Source organism: Amphiura filiformis, chromosome 20, assembly GCF_039555335.1.
Source record: "Amphiura filiformis chromosome 20, Afil_fr2py, whole genome shotgun sequence".
NCBI lineage: Eukaryota > Metazoa > Echinodermata > Ophiuroidea > Amphilepidida > Amphiuridae > Amphiura > Amphiura filiformis.
The window spans coordinates 58,853,845-58,872,037 of NC_092647.1; the positions used below are offsets into that span (position 1 = coordinate 58,853,845).

General features: G+C 36.1%; 1 protein-coding gene across 2 annotated transcripts in view; it reads left to right on the forward strand.

Moving 5' to 3' along the window:
• LOC140142443 (uncharacterized) overlaps positions 1-14,133 on the forward strand; it is a 35,349-nt gene extending 21,216 nt beyond the window's left edge. Inside the window, exons 1-7 of one of the 2 annotated variants that reach the window (XM_072164416.1) lie at positions 1,692-1,881; positions 4,400-4,471; positions 4,778-4,854; positions 5,104-5,418; positions 6,613-6,751; positions 7,749-7,786; positions 8,175-14,131. In XM_072164416.1, coding sequence (XP_072020517.1) covers positions 1,706-1,881; positions 4,400-4,471; positions 4,778-4,854; positions 5,104-5,418; positions 6,613-6,751; positions 7,749-7,786; positions 8,175-9,271 — 1,914 coding nt within the window. In that variant the 5' untranslated portion in view covers positions 1,692-1,705 and the 3' untranslated portion in view covers positions 9,272-14,131. Of the gene's footprint in view, positions 1-1,691; positions 1,882-4,399; positions 4,472-4,777; positions 4,855-5,103; positions 5,419-6,612; positions 6,752-7,748; positions 7,787-8,174 lie in introns of those variants that run through there. The other variant, XM_072164417.1, reaches the window with a different exon arrangement.
• The last annotated feature ends 4,060 nt before the right edge of the window (positions 14,134-18,193 follow it).

Sequence of the window (18,193 nt, forward strand, 5' to 3'; positions counted from 1 at the left end):
GAAAAACCACATGTTCTACGGACGGATGGACTTGTCGGGATTTTTTTCTGGAAGAGATAAAATGATCCTAAAAATCCGGACAAAAAAGATTGTGCAAACATATTTTGAAAATGTTCTGATTTTTTTTTTCAAATTATTTCTGTCAAAATCAATCCACTTCGGTCAAAAAATTTGCTGTTTTTAATATTAAACAACAAAAAAATCCCCAAGGGTCTTTTTTCGTATAAGAATTTATAAGTTCTCCTGTTTGTAAAAATGTGGATAAACCATCACAAAGATCTGCTTTCAAATGCTGCAGTCGGGCCAATCATGCCAATTTCTTCCCGGCCAAAATTCCAGGACAAAATCATTTTTGCCTGGTTAATGTATATAAGTGATATTAAAGATGGGTTCCGTGTTGTCTTTTTTTCTGTTTTTTTTACTGATTTTTCTTTCTTGTGTAAATATCTAAACTTATATATTATTTAATGTAAAGGTGATGCATTGTCTTTCAGGCCTTTGGCTTTGTTATGCATCTACCTCATCACATCATTATTTTCAACATTGTTTATTTCTGTTATGCTGATTATATATGTATTGATGATGATGACAAATAAAATAAAATGAATGAATGAATGAATGAATGAATGAATGAATGAATGAATGAATGAATTTTGACACATTTATCATTAAATCATTAAAAAAAATAGAACGGACATCCAATCTTTATATGGAATTAACCTACTTGGTCAAACCATGTAATCAGCTTTCACTTTCCTTATGATGGGCAAATCAGAGATAATTATTAAAAAGTTCCAACATCAACCAATTACATCAGAGAATGAATTTGGAGAAAACCTTCTGATAATTACAAACACTCGCTGAGCAGCAAGACCTTCCCTCCCGGGCTTCCCTCTAAGCTTTTAATCCGATTTAAGCTGATTATCTATTTGTGAGTCACCCAGGCTGGTGGCTAAGCATACTATTTTATTAACAGAAGGTTTTCTCCCAATTTATTTCCTAATGATTATTAATATTACAAGCGTATACCTACGATAAAAGGAAATGGCTCTTCAAAAATGAATCCTTTTAATAGGTTATACGTGTTATGATGTCATTATGGTGAGGATATCCACATTTCCGTATTCCCTGACAGTTTGGGTGTGTAAAGTTTGAAAGGGTTACCACACAATTCAATAGCTTTTCCTGTAACATTCAATATTGTTATGAGTGCTCATGCATACAGAGAAGTTTAATGAATTTATTAGGCCGATATTTTATTTAACATATCCACACACAAAAAAAACCCATTATAGGCTATACGTTGTATCAACACTTATTGAGAAGTATTATAGTAATTCAATTGGTAACGGCAAACAAATTAAAGAGTCCATACTGTACTCTCATAGGCCTCGGCCTCATCGGTGCATCGACTTTTAGGAAGTTTAGGAAAGTTTAACCAAGTTAATAACAGGTCAGACGCAAGCCGGGGTTCACAGGATATTCCAAATGAAATACATCCAAGAAGAAATAATATATATTGTACTTTAAAATTTAAAACGACAGTTAACAATGAAAATATAAGCTTATAACGATTAAAAAAGAAAAATCCTTCAATATCAACTATGACGTCGACAGGAACAGGAAAGTACTTTTGATTGTACGCTGTTTTTTTGGACACCCTGGTATAGTTGTATTATTTCCGCGACGATCAGCCTTGATCGTGATGTGTAGTTTTTGTACACATATGTTTCATCCTGAAATGGGTGCTATAAAATGTAACAATTTGTTCGAGATTTTGAGCCGGGTTTTGATTGTAACAATTTCATTTCTATTCATAATAATAACTCCTGGAACTTCAGAGCTTGACAAAATTGGAGAAAACGTCTGTGGACCGAGAATGTAAGTTAATCTTTGTAACATTCATATTACGTGAGCACAGTGATATAAAAATAGCGTCTGTTTCTAGCAATATAAGAAGATGCATGTTTTCGACGCGATGTGAGGCCGGGATGTGAGGCATACACCTTCGGTCTGTCCGTGGAATTTGTACCAAATGACATATGAATTGTATAGAATCTAAGAAGTAAGAACTAAGGGAACGTTCATAAATACCTTGGTGGGGGGGGGGGGCTGGAAAATATGTAGGGGGTCAAAAAAGTTTTGACCTTCCAAAAAGGGGGGGTCAAAAAAAGTTTTTAACATGGCAAAAGGGGGGGTCAAGAAGTTTTGACACCCATAAAGGGGGGGTCTAAAAAGTTCAATACAAAATTTGTGCGCGCTACGCGCGCACATTGTCACAATAAAGCCCTTTTCATCCTGATCATAGGTGTAAATAGAGTAAAATACAAAATTTTTGCGCGCACATCCAGTAAAGCATTTTTTTAAAGCTCCGGTATATATGCATGTAAAGCAACTGCAATTGTTTTTCGTCTGTCCCCCAAAATTTTATTTGCCCCCCCCCCACACCAAGAAAGCTGGATACACCCCTGATACTTCCGTGCAATAACTTTTGAGACCTTATTTGAAAGCAATTTATTTATATTTTATGATGTCCTGACAATTTAGGCCTATTATAGACATAAGGCCTGTAAGAGTGACACTGAAAAATGATAAATTTATTGCGGATCTGTTTGCTTGAATTTGTAACAAGGTTCAAACTGTATAAGTTTAATCCACTATACTAGTAAAATAAAGCATTACTTATAGTGGAAACAAGTGCGGATTATATTAAGTACTAGTATACCTTCATTATGTGTGTGTGTGTGTGGGGTGGGGGGGTAAAAAGTTTGGGTGTATACAAAAGGGGGTCAAAAAGTTTTCAGTCCATAAAGAGGGGGGTTCTAAAAGTTTAACATACAGACAGAGGGGGGGTCAAAAAAGTTTTGACATACCGAAATCAAAATTTTCCAGCCCCCCCTACCAAAGTATTTATGAACGTTCCCTAAGAGGATGACAAAATATCCCGGAATGTACCCATTTGTTTGTTTGTTTGTTTGTTTGTTTGATTTGTATTTTTTGTAGTCAACTACCTATAATCATAATTATACGAGTTTTACTTACAGTGATCACAGAAAAGTCACACGAGTACACGATGCATCATTATGATTCAGCAATCATGTTATTTTATAACCATGATAACCATGATAACACAATTTTGTTGAATTACAGTAGGGCATTTGATCGAGTGAGTGGTACATTCGAGTCTTTTTAGGCCCCATTTATAAAGCTAGTGCAGGATAAGCTGGAATGTCGTCATTTAAAGTAATACTCAAAAGTGAAAAGTCAATGTCATTTTCAGTTCAACATACATAACTGTGGTTAGAAAACAATAGTATACAAATATTGAATGCTTATTAGAACAATGACACGGGAGCGAAATGGAAAATGGATTATGGAGTGCAATGATAGTAAAATAAGCAAATGCAATCGACCGATCAATGATCAGAATCTTTGTATGAGTTATTATAATTCGTGTTAAAATCATAGCCTTGCATTAAAGGCCCATGTTTAATATGATAATATATAATATAATATAATATAATATAATATAATATAATATAATATAATATAATATAATATAATATAAATAAATATAATATGATATAATACATTATATAATATTTATTTTGACGTGTTTATTCTTAATGTATTAGCCTATTCTGAATTAAAACTACCAATTCCAATACTTGTCAAGAATACTTTTTAATAATGATGACTAATTATTAAATGCCAACTAGTTACGCCTGTCATTATGGTCTCTGTACCACGGTATGTATACAATAAATATGATTTTGGCGACTCATTTTTCTGTAGTAGATCTGTGGTTAGGGGGTCAGTCAGCGGTTATATTTCCGGTTCATTTTAAAGTTACCCAGTTTCAGCATTTTATTAAGTATGTCTTCAAAGTATCCGCAACCAAAAATAGAATTAGTTTCTTTCTGTCTTGTCAGTTATCAGGAGTACTTCAAAGACAAACATAATGCATAGTAAAGTAGCTCCAAAGATATGCAATGTTAAAGAAGCACCGCACCGCGGACTCGAGAGTCCTTCACCGGGGTCCTATACAGTGATCTGTACTGGACCCTGATGAGTCAGGCTTATTTACCATTTAACTTAGTGACTCTCATGGCAATGTGGCCTTAATAGGGCATTCTCCGATTGTTGTTTTTTTAAATTAAAGGTACATATTCGTCTTTTATGGTTAAAGTGGCATTCCACATTTTTTATTGATCAATTTTTTTTAAATTAAAGGGACATTCCCAAATTAACGTGCCAAAATCGTGCATAATTTAGCATTCCCAAAGTTCATTCCCTTCTCAACAAGGAAATCGTCGCATGTGATCTACACAAATGTGTAAGTCCGGTACGTATTTTAAATCATGTTGTTGATCGTTTCGTTCTCGTTCTTTTTCTTCAGCATATATGGCAACTTTTCAACTACGGTGAGAGAGGTAATTTCTTGTCCTGCGGGATCCTGCGTAGTATACAAGTAAGCATAATTATGATATTAAGTAATCGCAAATATTCTGATATAAGATGATAATGTTCTTACGATTGAGACCTGAGACGAATTATGTCTCAGGATGAGACAACAGCAACAGACCAATTCAGGAAAACACCAGATAACAATGACTTGTTGACAATGCAGATATTTTTACAAAGAAAAGACATTGAGAATATTAGACAAAGTTATAACCACAAACATTCTGATCTAATGAGACAATAACAATTTAGAACAAATCAGGAAAACACCAGATAATATTGACTTGTTGACAATGTAGATTTTTTCTTACAGGATCAGATATGTATCACAACTAGACGAATACTACTGTTGTCCAGGCTTTTCACAAACAGACACAAGTTGTTCAAAAGGTAGGTTATTGTCTTCATAATTCATCTCCCCTTGAGTTTGGTCGCTTTTGGAAGCGCTCCTCCAACTCCACAAAAGTCCTCATATTAAAGTGATACCGTATACGAGTAATACTACTGACGTGAAATGCAGAATGAATGTATTTGTTCATTTACCATACTTGCGAACATGACGAATGAAACGATTTGAAAGAGGTACGTCTGGTTACGACATACTTATAAACACATGGTTTTGTTTTCATATTATTATAGCTTGTGATTCGGACCGGTTTGGAGAAAATTGTACCCAATTATGTACCTGTCATTTTGCACATGCGAACTGTAGTGCAGTGACGGGAGAATGTGAATGTGTTCCTGGAAGACAAGGTGCTAACTGCACCGATGTCTGTCAAGGAACATATGGAGTCAACTGTAGAGGAACATGTGAATGCAACACAGCTGATTCAGACGCAAAGTGTCATCCTGTCGATGGGGCATGTACCTGCTCGTCTCCCAAATATTACGGCGACAAATGTGAATTCAGATATGACAGTACTACGGATCCAAATCACCATACAAATACCAAAGGTAAATCTTCAATATTATTGTAGACAGGTAGAGGGAAATAAATGATAATTATAAAGAGGTGCTATTTAATAATAATTAGAGAGATTAACGCGTGAAGAAAAATAACTTCAGACTAGTTCAGTAATACAGTACCAATCTCGCATGAAAACCAACTGCGTTCAACGCTTACGCACTTGCAATCCATTTCACCTACAAAACATTTCTAGAGCCCAAAGTTTGATGTTTCTTGTGAGAGATCTATTTTTAAAGCAGCAATTCGGCTAAAGATGCCAGAATACCAAGGCAATCATAATTATCATGAATATGGTAAAGAAGGTGTCCAACCTTACACATTTGAATGTGCACCAAGGCAGTGGTACCTGGGTTGTTTTGAATCTGGATCTGGATATGGTTTCGTCTGCAGTTTCTAGTTTCAACTGGTTAGAGTCGTACTCTCACCAACTTTGGTGGAATAAGGCAGGTCGAATGTGCGCGCGAAAAATGTGAGAGTGTGTGAAAAATTACTCCATGAGCCGCCTCCTGAAGCTGTGCAGAGTTGGTGCTGTTGAGATGTCTTCTGTCAGTGTATTCCAGTCGGTAGTCGTGCGTGGAAAGTAAGAGTACTTAAAAACATTCTTGGTTGTGTTGCCCCTTTGTATCTTGGATCTTGTGTATGTCCTGTCCTGGTGTCGTTGCAGTCTGTGAGGTACGTGTCTCGGTCGATGGCCACAAGTCCATTCTGGATCTTGAACATCATGGCTAGGCGTGCTTTTCTACGCCTTTCTTGCAGTGTGTCCCACTCCAAAGTGTTTCGACCTTCTTGATGTCTGCTTGGGTGTGGGGTCCCATGCATGCACATGATGCATATTCCAAAGTTGGGCTTATGAACGCTGCTTAACAATGATTTCAGCGATAAGATTACAATAACGTTGTCCAAGAGGTCCATGATCTTTGTGTATGGTTTCTTGTAATCTGTATGCCCAGGTTATGGTGTACAGACAGTTAGAGACATTACTGGTTGGAGCCGATAGCGAGACCTTGTCCTTCCCTGCACACGGCCCCATACAGCAATGGAGAGAGTGGACAATATGTTATATTTGCCCCCAATGTGAATTGAAGCGGGATCTCTTGCACTCAAAGACCTAAAGCGCCGAGCCACGCAGCCACGCTGCTCGCTATATGCCAATACTGACGACATTATTATCTTATCCACAGGTTCATTTACAAATAACGCACCTCTGCTTGGATCCAATTCGACGTCAAAGATAATTGTTCCAGTTGTCGTGTGTTTCTTGCTATTAATAATAGCAATAGCTTTACTGATGGTTTGGAAATACAGAGCAAACGGGAAAGAGTAAGTCACTCTTAACTTCAGCTAGTTTAGAGGTTGTGAATTCTTACGCCTTTGTGCTTATGACCGTCTAGTTATTTTGTCACAATGATTTTAATACTGATTTGAATAGTTACATGGGCGTAAGCACCAATTAAGACGTAAAGAAATCGCTACCTCACAATATACTCTATATAGTGAATTGGAAGGACGGCCCACATGTTTCACCTTGGCAAGACGTACGCCAATGCAAGAACGAGATTATATGCAAGAAGGTTTAAATCATCAGAAATAGAATGACATAATGAGAGTGAAAGCTATGCACACATTCTGTTCCTCTTTTTAACATATGGCTTGACACCAATTTATAGCAAATTTTACATTTAAAATATTTCCATTGAAAACCATTATTGCATATAAATAAAAAAAACATCTTTTCTTTGAACAAGCTCATTAGGAATGTTGGTTTCAACTGTGGATTTTATTCTTTTCTTACAATTCCTATGTAAAATGAAGACGTTGTACTCTCATTTTAGTGGCGTTTCACCACTACATCAGTGGTTTCATCAGAATGACAACTCATCACAACAGGCTGTGTCTTTTTATGGGCAACAGTAGAAGCTAAGACATTACAAGGCTATTACACTCTAAACAAGGACGAGGGGATGCACTCAACAACATCTTTGACTAACTCAACACGCCCTCGACGGTAGCTCCTGTTACCCATAAAAGGAACAGCTTGTTGTGATGAGTTGCCAGTCTGATGAAACCAACCACTAGTGTAGTGGTGAAACATCTTTATTTTAGATAGGAATTGTGAGAAAAGAACAACATCTACAAAAGATATTTTTGTTTTGCATATATCCTCATGTTTCCTCCAGATTTCTTTCTCACTTCGCCTCTACCGTTTTTTTTCTTCCAAAATGTATCTGCACTAGCACGTGTTAGTCGGATATCATGATTATTACACAAATCGCAACCATGAATTAATAAATTGCTCTTACATGTTGTTTACGAACAGGGGATTGGTGCCATGGATTTTAAGAAAATCGTCACCAGGTAGGTTGTATTACGTGACCATAGTGTAGTATTGAGCTGCCGAGATGAACTCATTTGTATCAACAATTAACCAACAACATTCCCAGAGTATTTGGGTTTGTTAAATCTAGTTAAACCCGGTATCGTGGTATTAATTAGCTATTAGGAGTAACAATTTCAAGTTCAAGCCAGTTACAATGCCAATGTCATGTCGGACGAATCTAATAAACATTACTCAATTAACTAATTTTAAAATGTTACTACTGATCCGACGTACACTTTTATGTATAGCTGGTCTGACCTTGAAACTGAATTAATTCGTAAAATAATTAAATAACTGCAGCATTCCTCATTTTGAGTCACGCTTTTCTAAAATAATTAATATACAAATCTGAATTTTCTTATACAGCAGATGAAGATGTACTACCGAATACGCAATCCCATGTTGATCATGTGTCTGATGGCACCAATGGCAACGTACCAGCTTCGTCCAGCAATGCAGGTCCTTCAAGCGGAGGTAACCACAATTCATCCTATGACGGAGTATCCAATTATTCCAGCGTTCTGCCTCTACGCGAAAGCACGGGCGACCAGGTGGAATTGGATGCTAAATACACATCTGTGAAGAAAGCCATGAAATCAGAATCAACCCCAAAACAAAATGCTGAAAAAGTAACAAAGAACAATCCATCTGTGCCTCAACGCAAAACTTCAAATGAGAGCAGTACTTCGAAGGGTCTTCCAGCTTATGCACAGGTAGATAAATCACAGAGCAAATCGGTTAAAAACAAAGATGCAGTGAAACCACCTGCTGCAAAGAAACCTTTACTAAAATCAAAAACTTTACCTGCTAAAGAACGCGGTGTGGCTAAATCCCCCTCTGTTCCCACAGAGCCGCCAGTACCACCATATGCAACAATTGAAGAAACATTGGATTTAAAATGGAGAAAATCTGATACACTTCCAGCTTATGCTTCCATCGGAGAAACTTTTCCATCGTCTAATGATATAGACGATGCAACTGGAAAGGACAATGCCTATGATCTTTTGAATCCTGATACCATGAAAGAAATTCAGAGTTCAACGCAACCATCGCCATCAACGGCAGCTCAAGAGGAGTCCACAAGAGATTATAATCCGTATGCTGTACCTGCATCTTCAGCTCCGTCATACGCAAGCCCAAATAGTTTACCTGCTCAAAAGAACTCGGATCCACAGGCAAGTGATACGCCTGCAGCGCCAACCTACGCAGCCCCAAATAGTGTAGCATTATCTCAAAATAACCCACCAAAGGCGCGAGGTGTTGTGGGAGATCCATACGGTGTCATTGATCTTTCCAAGACAGATCTATCGCATGGAGAGCGCGAAATCAAGAGAGCGAATTCTACGTCTAGCAACTCTAAAGTAGCACGTGGATTTACTGGGGATGATCAAGCAGAATCGAACTCGAAAGACCAATCATCATCTAATACCAAGCATTTATATGCAACTTTGGAAGAACTATAGGCAATGTCAACAATTAAAGAAAAATTACAAATTACATTAAGGTTACTATTTTACATTAGAATACTCTTGCATTCTTGCCCTGCAGGGCCCTTTGTATTGGGATCACACTTTGAGTGTTTAGTCTTCGAATGGGAGTCGCCGGCCTCGGACTTACCAGCCCTGCGGCCTTGATGTTTTCAGTAGCGTATTAACAAAAAACGTCAAGGCCGCAGTCTATGTCATAATACCGTAATATTAAAACAGGAAGCCTCGCTTGGTCAGTTCTCCACAGAAGAACTGACAATACACCTGTTACTTTGATGACAGACAGAACAGAATTTACATGAATTTTTATCCTTGACTAATTCCCTAAGTTGAACCAAAAGTGTGGTTTTCATTTTAAACGTCCAGAAGATTAAAAACATCATGTAAAGGCTGGTACATTTGATAACGTCTAAACAGCGTTTTCGAAACGTCCGCAAAAACGAACTTAACAGCAGAATTAATGACACACGTTGTTTATTTTTAAAGACAAAGACGTAAAAAAACCTCTGTCTAAACAGCGTAGAACCGAGAAAAAACGTTCATAACATTTTGTGTTTGATTGGTGATTACCAATAATTTGATAGCAAACACCTCATGTGACAATATTGTGAACATATTTTCTAAAGTGCATGATACAGCGGTGTACGCACTTCATGGTTGTGCAAGTGCCGAAACTCACTTTTGTTTTTGTTTTTGTAATGAAATTTTATACCGAGAATGCTATGTCATCTACCACTCCAGGAAGGCCGAATATCAAATTTTCATCAATCAGTGTAAGATAAATGTCACATGACTGCGTCTACACTGTAAAGATGATATCCTGGCAAGCGTTTGGCAATAGTCAGGGGTGTGAGAGGCCTCAGACCAAAAAGCTGAGAATTACTTTAAAAAAAGCTGAAAACAGCGTAAAAGCAGGGTAAAAACGTCAAATATGGGCTGAAAATAAAAGAAAGCAAGTAAAGCTGAAATTTCACACCCCTGAATAGTGTAAAGAGGCTCGATTCCGAGATGGCGAATATTTTTGCCATATTGCAGCTTAAATGGTGGCACTTTTTAGGCTAAGCACATATTTACTTTCAGAAACCCACATGAAATAGGGGTATTGCATGGATCATACTCACTTTCACGTGACTTTCTTTTGATCACTTATCAGTATGCTTCGACTATATTTATAAATACGATTTTATAAATATGCACGTGACCCATGGGCACGACATACCAAGACCAGTAAGCGTGACCAAATCCTCATGCATTGACTATCATACTGTACAGAAAAGGATAGTGACGCTGTAGATAAATATCATTAAATTTTAGTATTAATTGAATAGCAAAATTATTACACATGGGGGGATTCCGAATTTGTAATATGTTATCAAAAACAACACTTTGAAAGTATATATTTGACGACGGAAAAAATATTCAACGACGGAAACGTTTACAATGTAATCCCAAAGTTAAACAAAATAGACAATTTTGCTGCACAGTAGTCTCAGTGTTGTTCCGCCGTTGCATTCAAATGTATAGGGACCACCCGCTATGTGGAAAGTCACTTCGAGACTTACAAGCTGTTATGGCGGCGAGGAGGTGGTCACGTGCGTATTTATAAAAACGTATTTATAAATATAGTGGAAGCATACTTCTTATTGACAGTAGCCTGCGCGGTAACACGTTAATACGCTGTCGGGTCAGTTTCCGGTACCGATTTAATGGCGGAACCCTTTTGTCCTGAACAAAAGGTACCTCTCGATGAATTATAGCTTGTCGGCAAATCAAATCGGCAATAAGGAACAAAGCGTTACGCAATCTTTCTACAAATCGTATACTTGCTTGATTTATTGTTGTTAATGAGTTATGTACGTTTTTCAAAAGTGTTGTTGTTTCAGTCCTCTTCACAACATAACTCAAGAACCACAGGACCTACAAAAGTATATCTATGATGTTTGAATTCTTCTACACACTCGCTATGAAATGAGCAATGCAATTTTTGTCAAAGCTCACTATCATTCGCAAGATGCTGTGAACTACCAAATCGCAACAGTTTAAAATAGTTGGTAACCTTAAGGTTAGGGAACGGTTTGTTGCTGGACTAAATGGCACAAAAATGTCAAATACTAGTAATCTAAGACTGAATCAAAAAAATACTAGTTCATGATGCAGTCATGTCTACAGTAGAATTCATCTCGACCTTTGCAGGACTTAAACCCCATTAAAAGCTATTAAACCAAGATAACACTCATTGAAGCAGCTCAACTGATTAAATCAGATCTTCTCTGGTTGTGCACAAGTGTCTGTTTTACATGTGCGACATCGCAATAAAGCTGGTATTATAGCTTCAGTTGGGTAACCGATGATAAAGGCAACGAAAGGAAACAATGGTATGTGTACCTTTGTTCACGAAATGAGACAATGACCTGCTTTTTGTTAACCAGCATTCTTCAAAATGAGCAACATAATGATTGTTGACTTAACACGGTTTGGAAATAATTTCTTCATATTTTTGGTGTTATCTGTCGTTTACGTATCCTTCCTAAAACACAAAAGTGCGACCCTCTCCAAACATCTAAATTAGCTAAAAATTTAGGACATGTTACAAAACTATATTTTCTAGAACCTATTTAGAATAGTTTAAATGTAGCTTGTACCGTTTTTTTGTTTTTTCCTTCAGAACGGAGCGGTCCGTTACCAATATAGCTTAATATTTTCGGTCAAATCTCCATTCAATTAACACGGGGAGTTGGCTAGCTATGAGCTAGTTATGCTTTGCCCTCACTCATATTTTACAAAAGTGCGACCATTTCTGAACATCTAACCTAGCTGTAATTTTAGGTCATGTTAGAGAAATATATTTGCTAGAAGTTTGGAGAATAAATTAAATATTGGCTGGTTATTTTTCACACAGTGATGTTAACTAGGCAAGTGTCCATTCTTCAACATACATCATTTGTAGAGGTCACGCGTCAATGGTGAGAGCACTGTGTATTGTGTATAGGAAAACGGACAGTAAATGCAGTATGTTGCGTCTTATGTCAGGGCAAAGACGCGGCGTGATTGGTTGCTGACCTGCGTAGCACGGATTTTTTTGGTCTGTTTGACAGGACGTCATACGCAAAATATAGTATGTTTTAATTCGGTCTCGAATTGCGTGTGGCTAGAGACTTTTGATCGAATAAGACTGAAAGAGAGTTAATATGCAAATAATACAATAATACATTTTTTACTTTGCAAGTGTCGTACAGAATGTAATTTTTATACAGGTTTTTATATTTGGTAATAAAATCAGTATTAATAAGTTGGCATTTTATATTATTTTAATGCGACGAAAATCGGGATTTATTTGCAATAACTGTAACATGTAATAGATAGAGGAATGTTTTATATATTGAGAGGAATTCATATAATTATTCTTGTTTTTAAGGGCGAAAAAGCACGTTTGTGGCAATACAAGAGTACATTGCGATATAATAAGTATTCTTGCTTCGGATTATTATTTCATTTTTTGAGAATGTGTGGCGCCCGAATGTTACTTTGCTTTATGTGATTTTGTATTGTAAACTGACATGATTGTACAAGCTGTATCAAAATGATTGGTAGGCCTACCCATCAATATGCAATGATTACGGAAAAAACTGCCACACCAAGATCCAACATTATGATTCACCTATTATGTATAGAAAACAAAATATAAACATGACTAAACGTCATTAAATTAGAAATTACCAAATGTTTATAACATTTTGTCGAAGTCGTGTGAAATCATTAAAAATTGAAAGCCATATTAAAAAATAATAACAAAAAGGCTGCCATGAAATGACTAGTTAAAGCCATAATGTACGATCTTAAAATATGAAATTGGTTAATTTATTTTCAAACCTCCGTACTTTTTTGGCATATTTGTAATGTCCCAACTTGCACCTAAATGGAATCGGCCAAATTTGTTGTCTTTGTAGGTCAACCAAGCAAAGTACTATTTTAAATTGGCCGATTGAAATATGTCAATCCTATAACGATTGATGATAGGAATCAATCTAAATAGATTGAAAAATAGATTGAAATGTTTTTTTGTTTTCACTCTAACTCTCTTTGTAGACTGATTTCACTATCTATTATCAAGTGTTACTCCCCTTACTCCTAATGTACTGCCAAATGACATGTGTTGCATATGTTTGGATTGAGATTTCAAACTGTTTTAGAACATTTTCAATCTTTTTTTCAACTGGAAAGGACTTGTCCCTAATTTGGGACGGTAAAAGATTGAAAAACAATGAAAATCAATACTTTTTACTGAAAATTCAATCGAAAAAGATTTGCCCCTAACTTTAATAACTAAAAGATTATAAAAGATTGAGAATCTTTTCATTTGATTGAAAAAAATTCAAATCACCCGACAGAATATACAGTCGAAAACGATTTGCCCTAATTCGGGACGGCGAGATTGAAAATTCAACCTTTTTGATTGAATATTCAATCAGGCAATTTAATAGAGTAGGGTTTCTTTCACTTTACCTTGTTATTTCAGCTTAAAATGGACAGCAACCCTTCCCGGCCGTTATTAGGCCTACTAATATTATTTAAACATTTTGAATAAAGAATAACAAAATTTAATTTGACGGAAATCGTACATCAAGGCTTTAAACAACCATGGATAATTATCACAACGTTTTGTTTGCGCAAAATGTATATTTTCCTGGCAGCGTTTTAGTAACAAAACATAAGAAAGTTAGCACAACTATATTATTCAAATAACACTCTAGCATCAAAACGGAAAATGTGAGAAAAATATACAATATGATCAATATCTTGTACTACACGTGTTTGTTTTCCCCCTCTTTAGTAATATTTCCTGGTAACATGAGGTGAATTTCACCATATCTCTTGTTCAAATTGAAAGCAAGAGTGTCCTTTTATAGCTTTTTATTTACAATTTATTCCACTATACAGGCTTTTTTCAATGGTAACGAAAGTTATGGAAGTCACGCAATATATTCGAAATGGGTTTCCCTAAAAATCCCCCAGATTGGAAACGAAGATATTGTTTGCATCTGAATAGTCACCGTGTTCATGACCTATGCCGTGTTCAACTTTAAAACTTCTTCATATGATAAATGAGAAGAATTAAGATTATACTCCTTGTGCTGAAATGCGAGTGAAGCGCGCGAAAATTTTGACTTTCATCGCTTGGAGGGGCGCAGAATCGATGCTGAATTGGTCAATTTGACGCCCACTATAAGGGTGGCGCCCGGGGCACGTTGCCCCCTGCCCCCCCCCTCCTACGTCACTGGCTATTGATAAGACATATGAATGTGAAATTCGTACAACGATTAATCTTATCTATCTCTCTTGTTAAGTTTGGCATAACTTGGATCAAGTCGGCCTACTCAGTTCAGATTCCAGAAAAAAATGCAGAAATTAATTTTTGTAATGGGTATGCCTATATGAGGTGTGATTTTAGGAAGTGGCTTACGACACATCTGAGTTAAACAGTTAATTGCAGGAAACAGCAGACAGATTCAAACAACGATTATCTCTCTTGTCAAGGTTGGCCTACAATTTATCTTCTGATAAACATATTCTCCAGATTCTAGGAAAATTACTAGCCGACTAGCCGTCCTTGCAATCATGTCCACCCTTCTCTTAAGGGGGTACTACACCCCTGGCCAATTTTGTGCCTATTTTGGCATTTTTCTCAAAATTTATAGCACATTGGTGACAAGTAAGATATGTATATTATAGGGGCAAGGACTACAACTTCTGTACCGAAAATTCAGCAACTCAAAGTAAGTAGTTATTGATTTATTGATTAAATATTGGTTTTCCCTCATTTTTGACTGTTGTCTGTGCTGAAATAAAATTTCCAGCGCAGTAGTTGTAGTCCTTGCCCCTATAATATACATATCTTACTTGTCCCCAATACGCTATGATTTTTGAGAAAAATGCAAAAATAGGCACAAAATTGGGCAGGGGTGGGTGTAGTCCGGGGGTGTAGTACCCCCCTTAAGGATACGATACACGATTTACCGACAAGTTTAATACTCATTTCGGAATGCGATCATGAATTTTGAAGGAAAAAAAAGTTTCCACAGGCTTCGATGGGACTCGAACCAACAATTCCACGCGTCATTGATTACAGTTACGATCTTTACCGCTCGGCCAGATGAACAGAGTAGGGTAATAATAAAAGATAAATCTCATATTGCTATCTTTAGCCTTTTGTTTACATAAAAATGATGCATTTTGTAAAGATAGATTGGCCGTTTTATGCATAAATAGCACGAACGTTTGGAAAAGGCCTCAAACAAATAATAAAGACACTAATACGATGATGAAATTGCATAAGTCGGGGAATATCTGCGTCGCAATGTTTTGTTTTGATTTTAAGAATTTGACCTTAAAATTTACGACGTTAAGACATTATCATTCGAAATCATCAGATAGAAAGACTTCTTCTCATCTTCTCTGGTGAGACAACAGGGCTGGGGTATCTTTCCATATCAAAGTTTCAAAATCTGTCATATCAATTTCCTCAATATGTTGTTTTGATACAACTTATGAGGGGAAAAGTTTGATTTTACAATATTTCGATATTATTTTTTAACTTTGTAACTTTATTATGATCAACATAACTGTATTTCAAATATCGATTACAAAAATTCATTTTTGTCATTAAAAGAAATTGTGTCTGGTGTGAATTACACTACAATTTTTATTCCTAGGGTCTTTGCTTTCTTCGAATATTTTTTACAATGATAGAGTGAATCCCCGGTCCTCTATAATTACGCACAAAAGATCGCCTCCCCTTAAGTTCAGTTGTGCTATCCCCGATGTTATTAATCATTAAACTCACTTCCTCACTCACTTAAACTCACTTCACCTCAATTTGCTGCCTATATTTCACAAACTCATCACTCATCTGCATCCACAACCATCCATCTCAAAAAAGTAAAAAAATAAATTCTGCTTCCAACGCATTTTACAGATTTGTAATACAATAGCCCCTTTTTGAATAATAGCCATTATTTAAGGGGGTTAGTTACTTTTTTTGAGATGTTTATTATACATCGGTAATTCAACTCTCATTCAACCCCGCGCAGATTTTCCCACGACTGTCCACTCAATTGCGAAAAGCTCAGAAATGGACAGCAATATTTAGTTTACAACAATGTTGGTTTACAAATTAAAAACAGGAAACTAGCTGAAACTGAAAGTCCTACCATAGGTCACACGAACTTATTAAAGGCCTTAATAATAATGCACAATATAGGCCTACATGAAGTTAACCTTTATTTATTGCTCTGTTTAGGCCCATAAGGAGAATAGTTTTGGCACTGGTGCGGAATTTCCTAGGTGCGGACCCACACCCACCCCAACAATGTTGAGAGTAGGTTACCTTAAAAATGTCTCAAAAATACAAGATGCCAGTTATATTCCGATCTGAATCTATCAGACAATATTTTAAACATTATTAACATCACTAATTTGCAACAAACCCAAATTGTGAAAAATCCTGCCCCAAAGTGTCTCCTTTCGATCCCGGGATTTCGATATACCACGTCACATATTGCTGGCGTTGCCCTGGTTATACTGGTCATCAAGACAGATAAGATACATACTGGTTGGTCTGCAGGCTGAAGTTGAACATGTCTGGCGCCCTCTTGTTGGTAAAGTTCCAAGTCATTATTCCGTGGCAACCCGGCACCGGGTAAGACAACTTTAGTATTTCTACTCCTGAAACTCTTATTTACTTAAGCCTAAAAAAAAAACTTTTGATCGGCGTAACCTGACCTACCCTAAAAACATGCCCGACCCTGACTTTTTTACGCAAAAAAAGATAATAAAAATAAATTTAATAGATTAATTTTTTCAAAAAGAAGAAAAAAGTTCCGAGGCCTTTATCAAACGCAAAAATTACGCAATTTACAGCTTTAAAAAGTAAATAATAATAATAATAACAACACTAATAAAACTACTACTACTAATAATAATAAAATAAATAAATCCCTGCCTACCCTAATTTTTTTTTAAAGTTACGCCAATCAAACAATTTTTTAGGCCTTACCAGGAAGGTTTTCTGTCCCGATTCCTTTTTTTTTTTTTTACGCCGAGATAACGAGGAAGAAAAAAAAAAAACACCATGGGCTATTTTGACCGTATAACATGGAGATTTAAGGCCATATAGGCCTAGACCCTTATACGATCTTATAATATAAATTACAATAAAGTTTGTGTGTTAAAAAGAAGGAAACACAAAACAAAAAACACATTATGAATTTGGCAGAACACTTAATATTTTATTTTTCATTGTGCGAAAGCTTTAGCTTTAGATATAACGATGCCTTACTGCAGAGATTCATGTATTCCCATTACGTTTTGCTTGCATCAAATCAAATTGGGCTATAATAATAATCAAATATAGGCCTTACTTCCAATTCCAGAAAAATACAGCACTAATTTGTTTGGATTCAAAAAGATATTATCCCGTTTTGCAAATAAAAGATATCTAAATTCTAATCCTTTGTGTGTAACTAATTGATAATAAAATGTCTAAGTTTATATTTTGGCCAAAATTTTGCATAAAAAATGTGCAAAATCGGTACAATATTAACAATTTTAGTGTTGCAAATCGTGTTTTGCTAGAACTTGTGAATGTGATCTCCACTAATTTGAACAGAAAACGCGAAAATTTGAGTGATGTTTACGATGATGAGCGCATGAACACACGAGGTCAAAACGCGGTTAGCAGTCAGACGTAAACACGGGAAAATCGGGTCTTTTTATATAGCGCTATTTTTCTCAAAAAGTAGACCTAAAATATGGTGTCATTTTCAGATATGTTATGCAGAATTTTGTTCTGATTAAAATGATATCAAATATATATTTCAAAGTAAGACGTAACTCGACTTA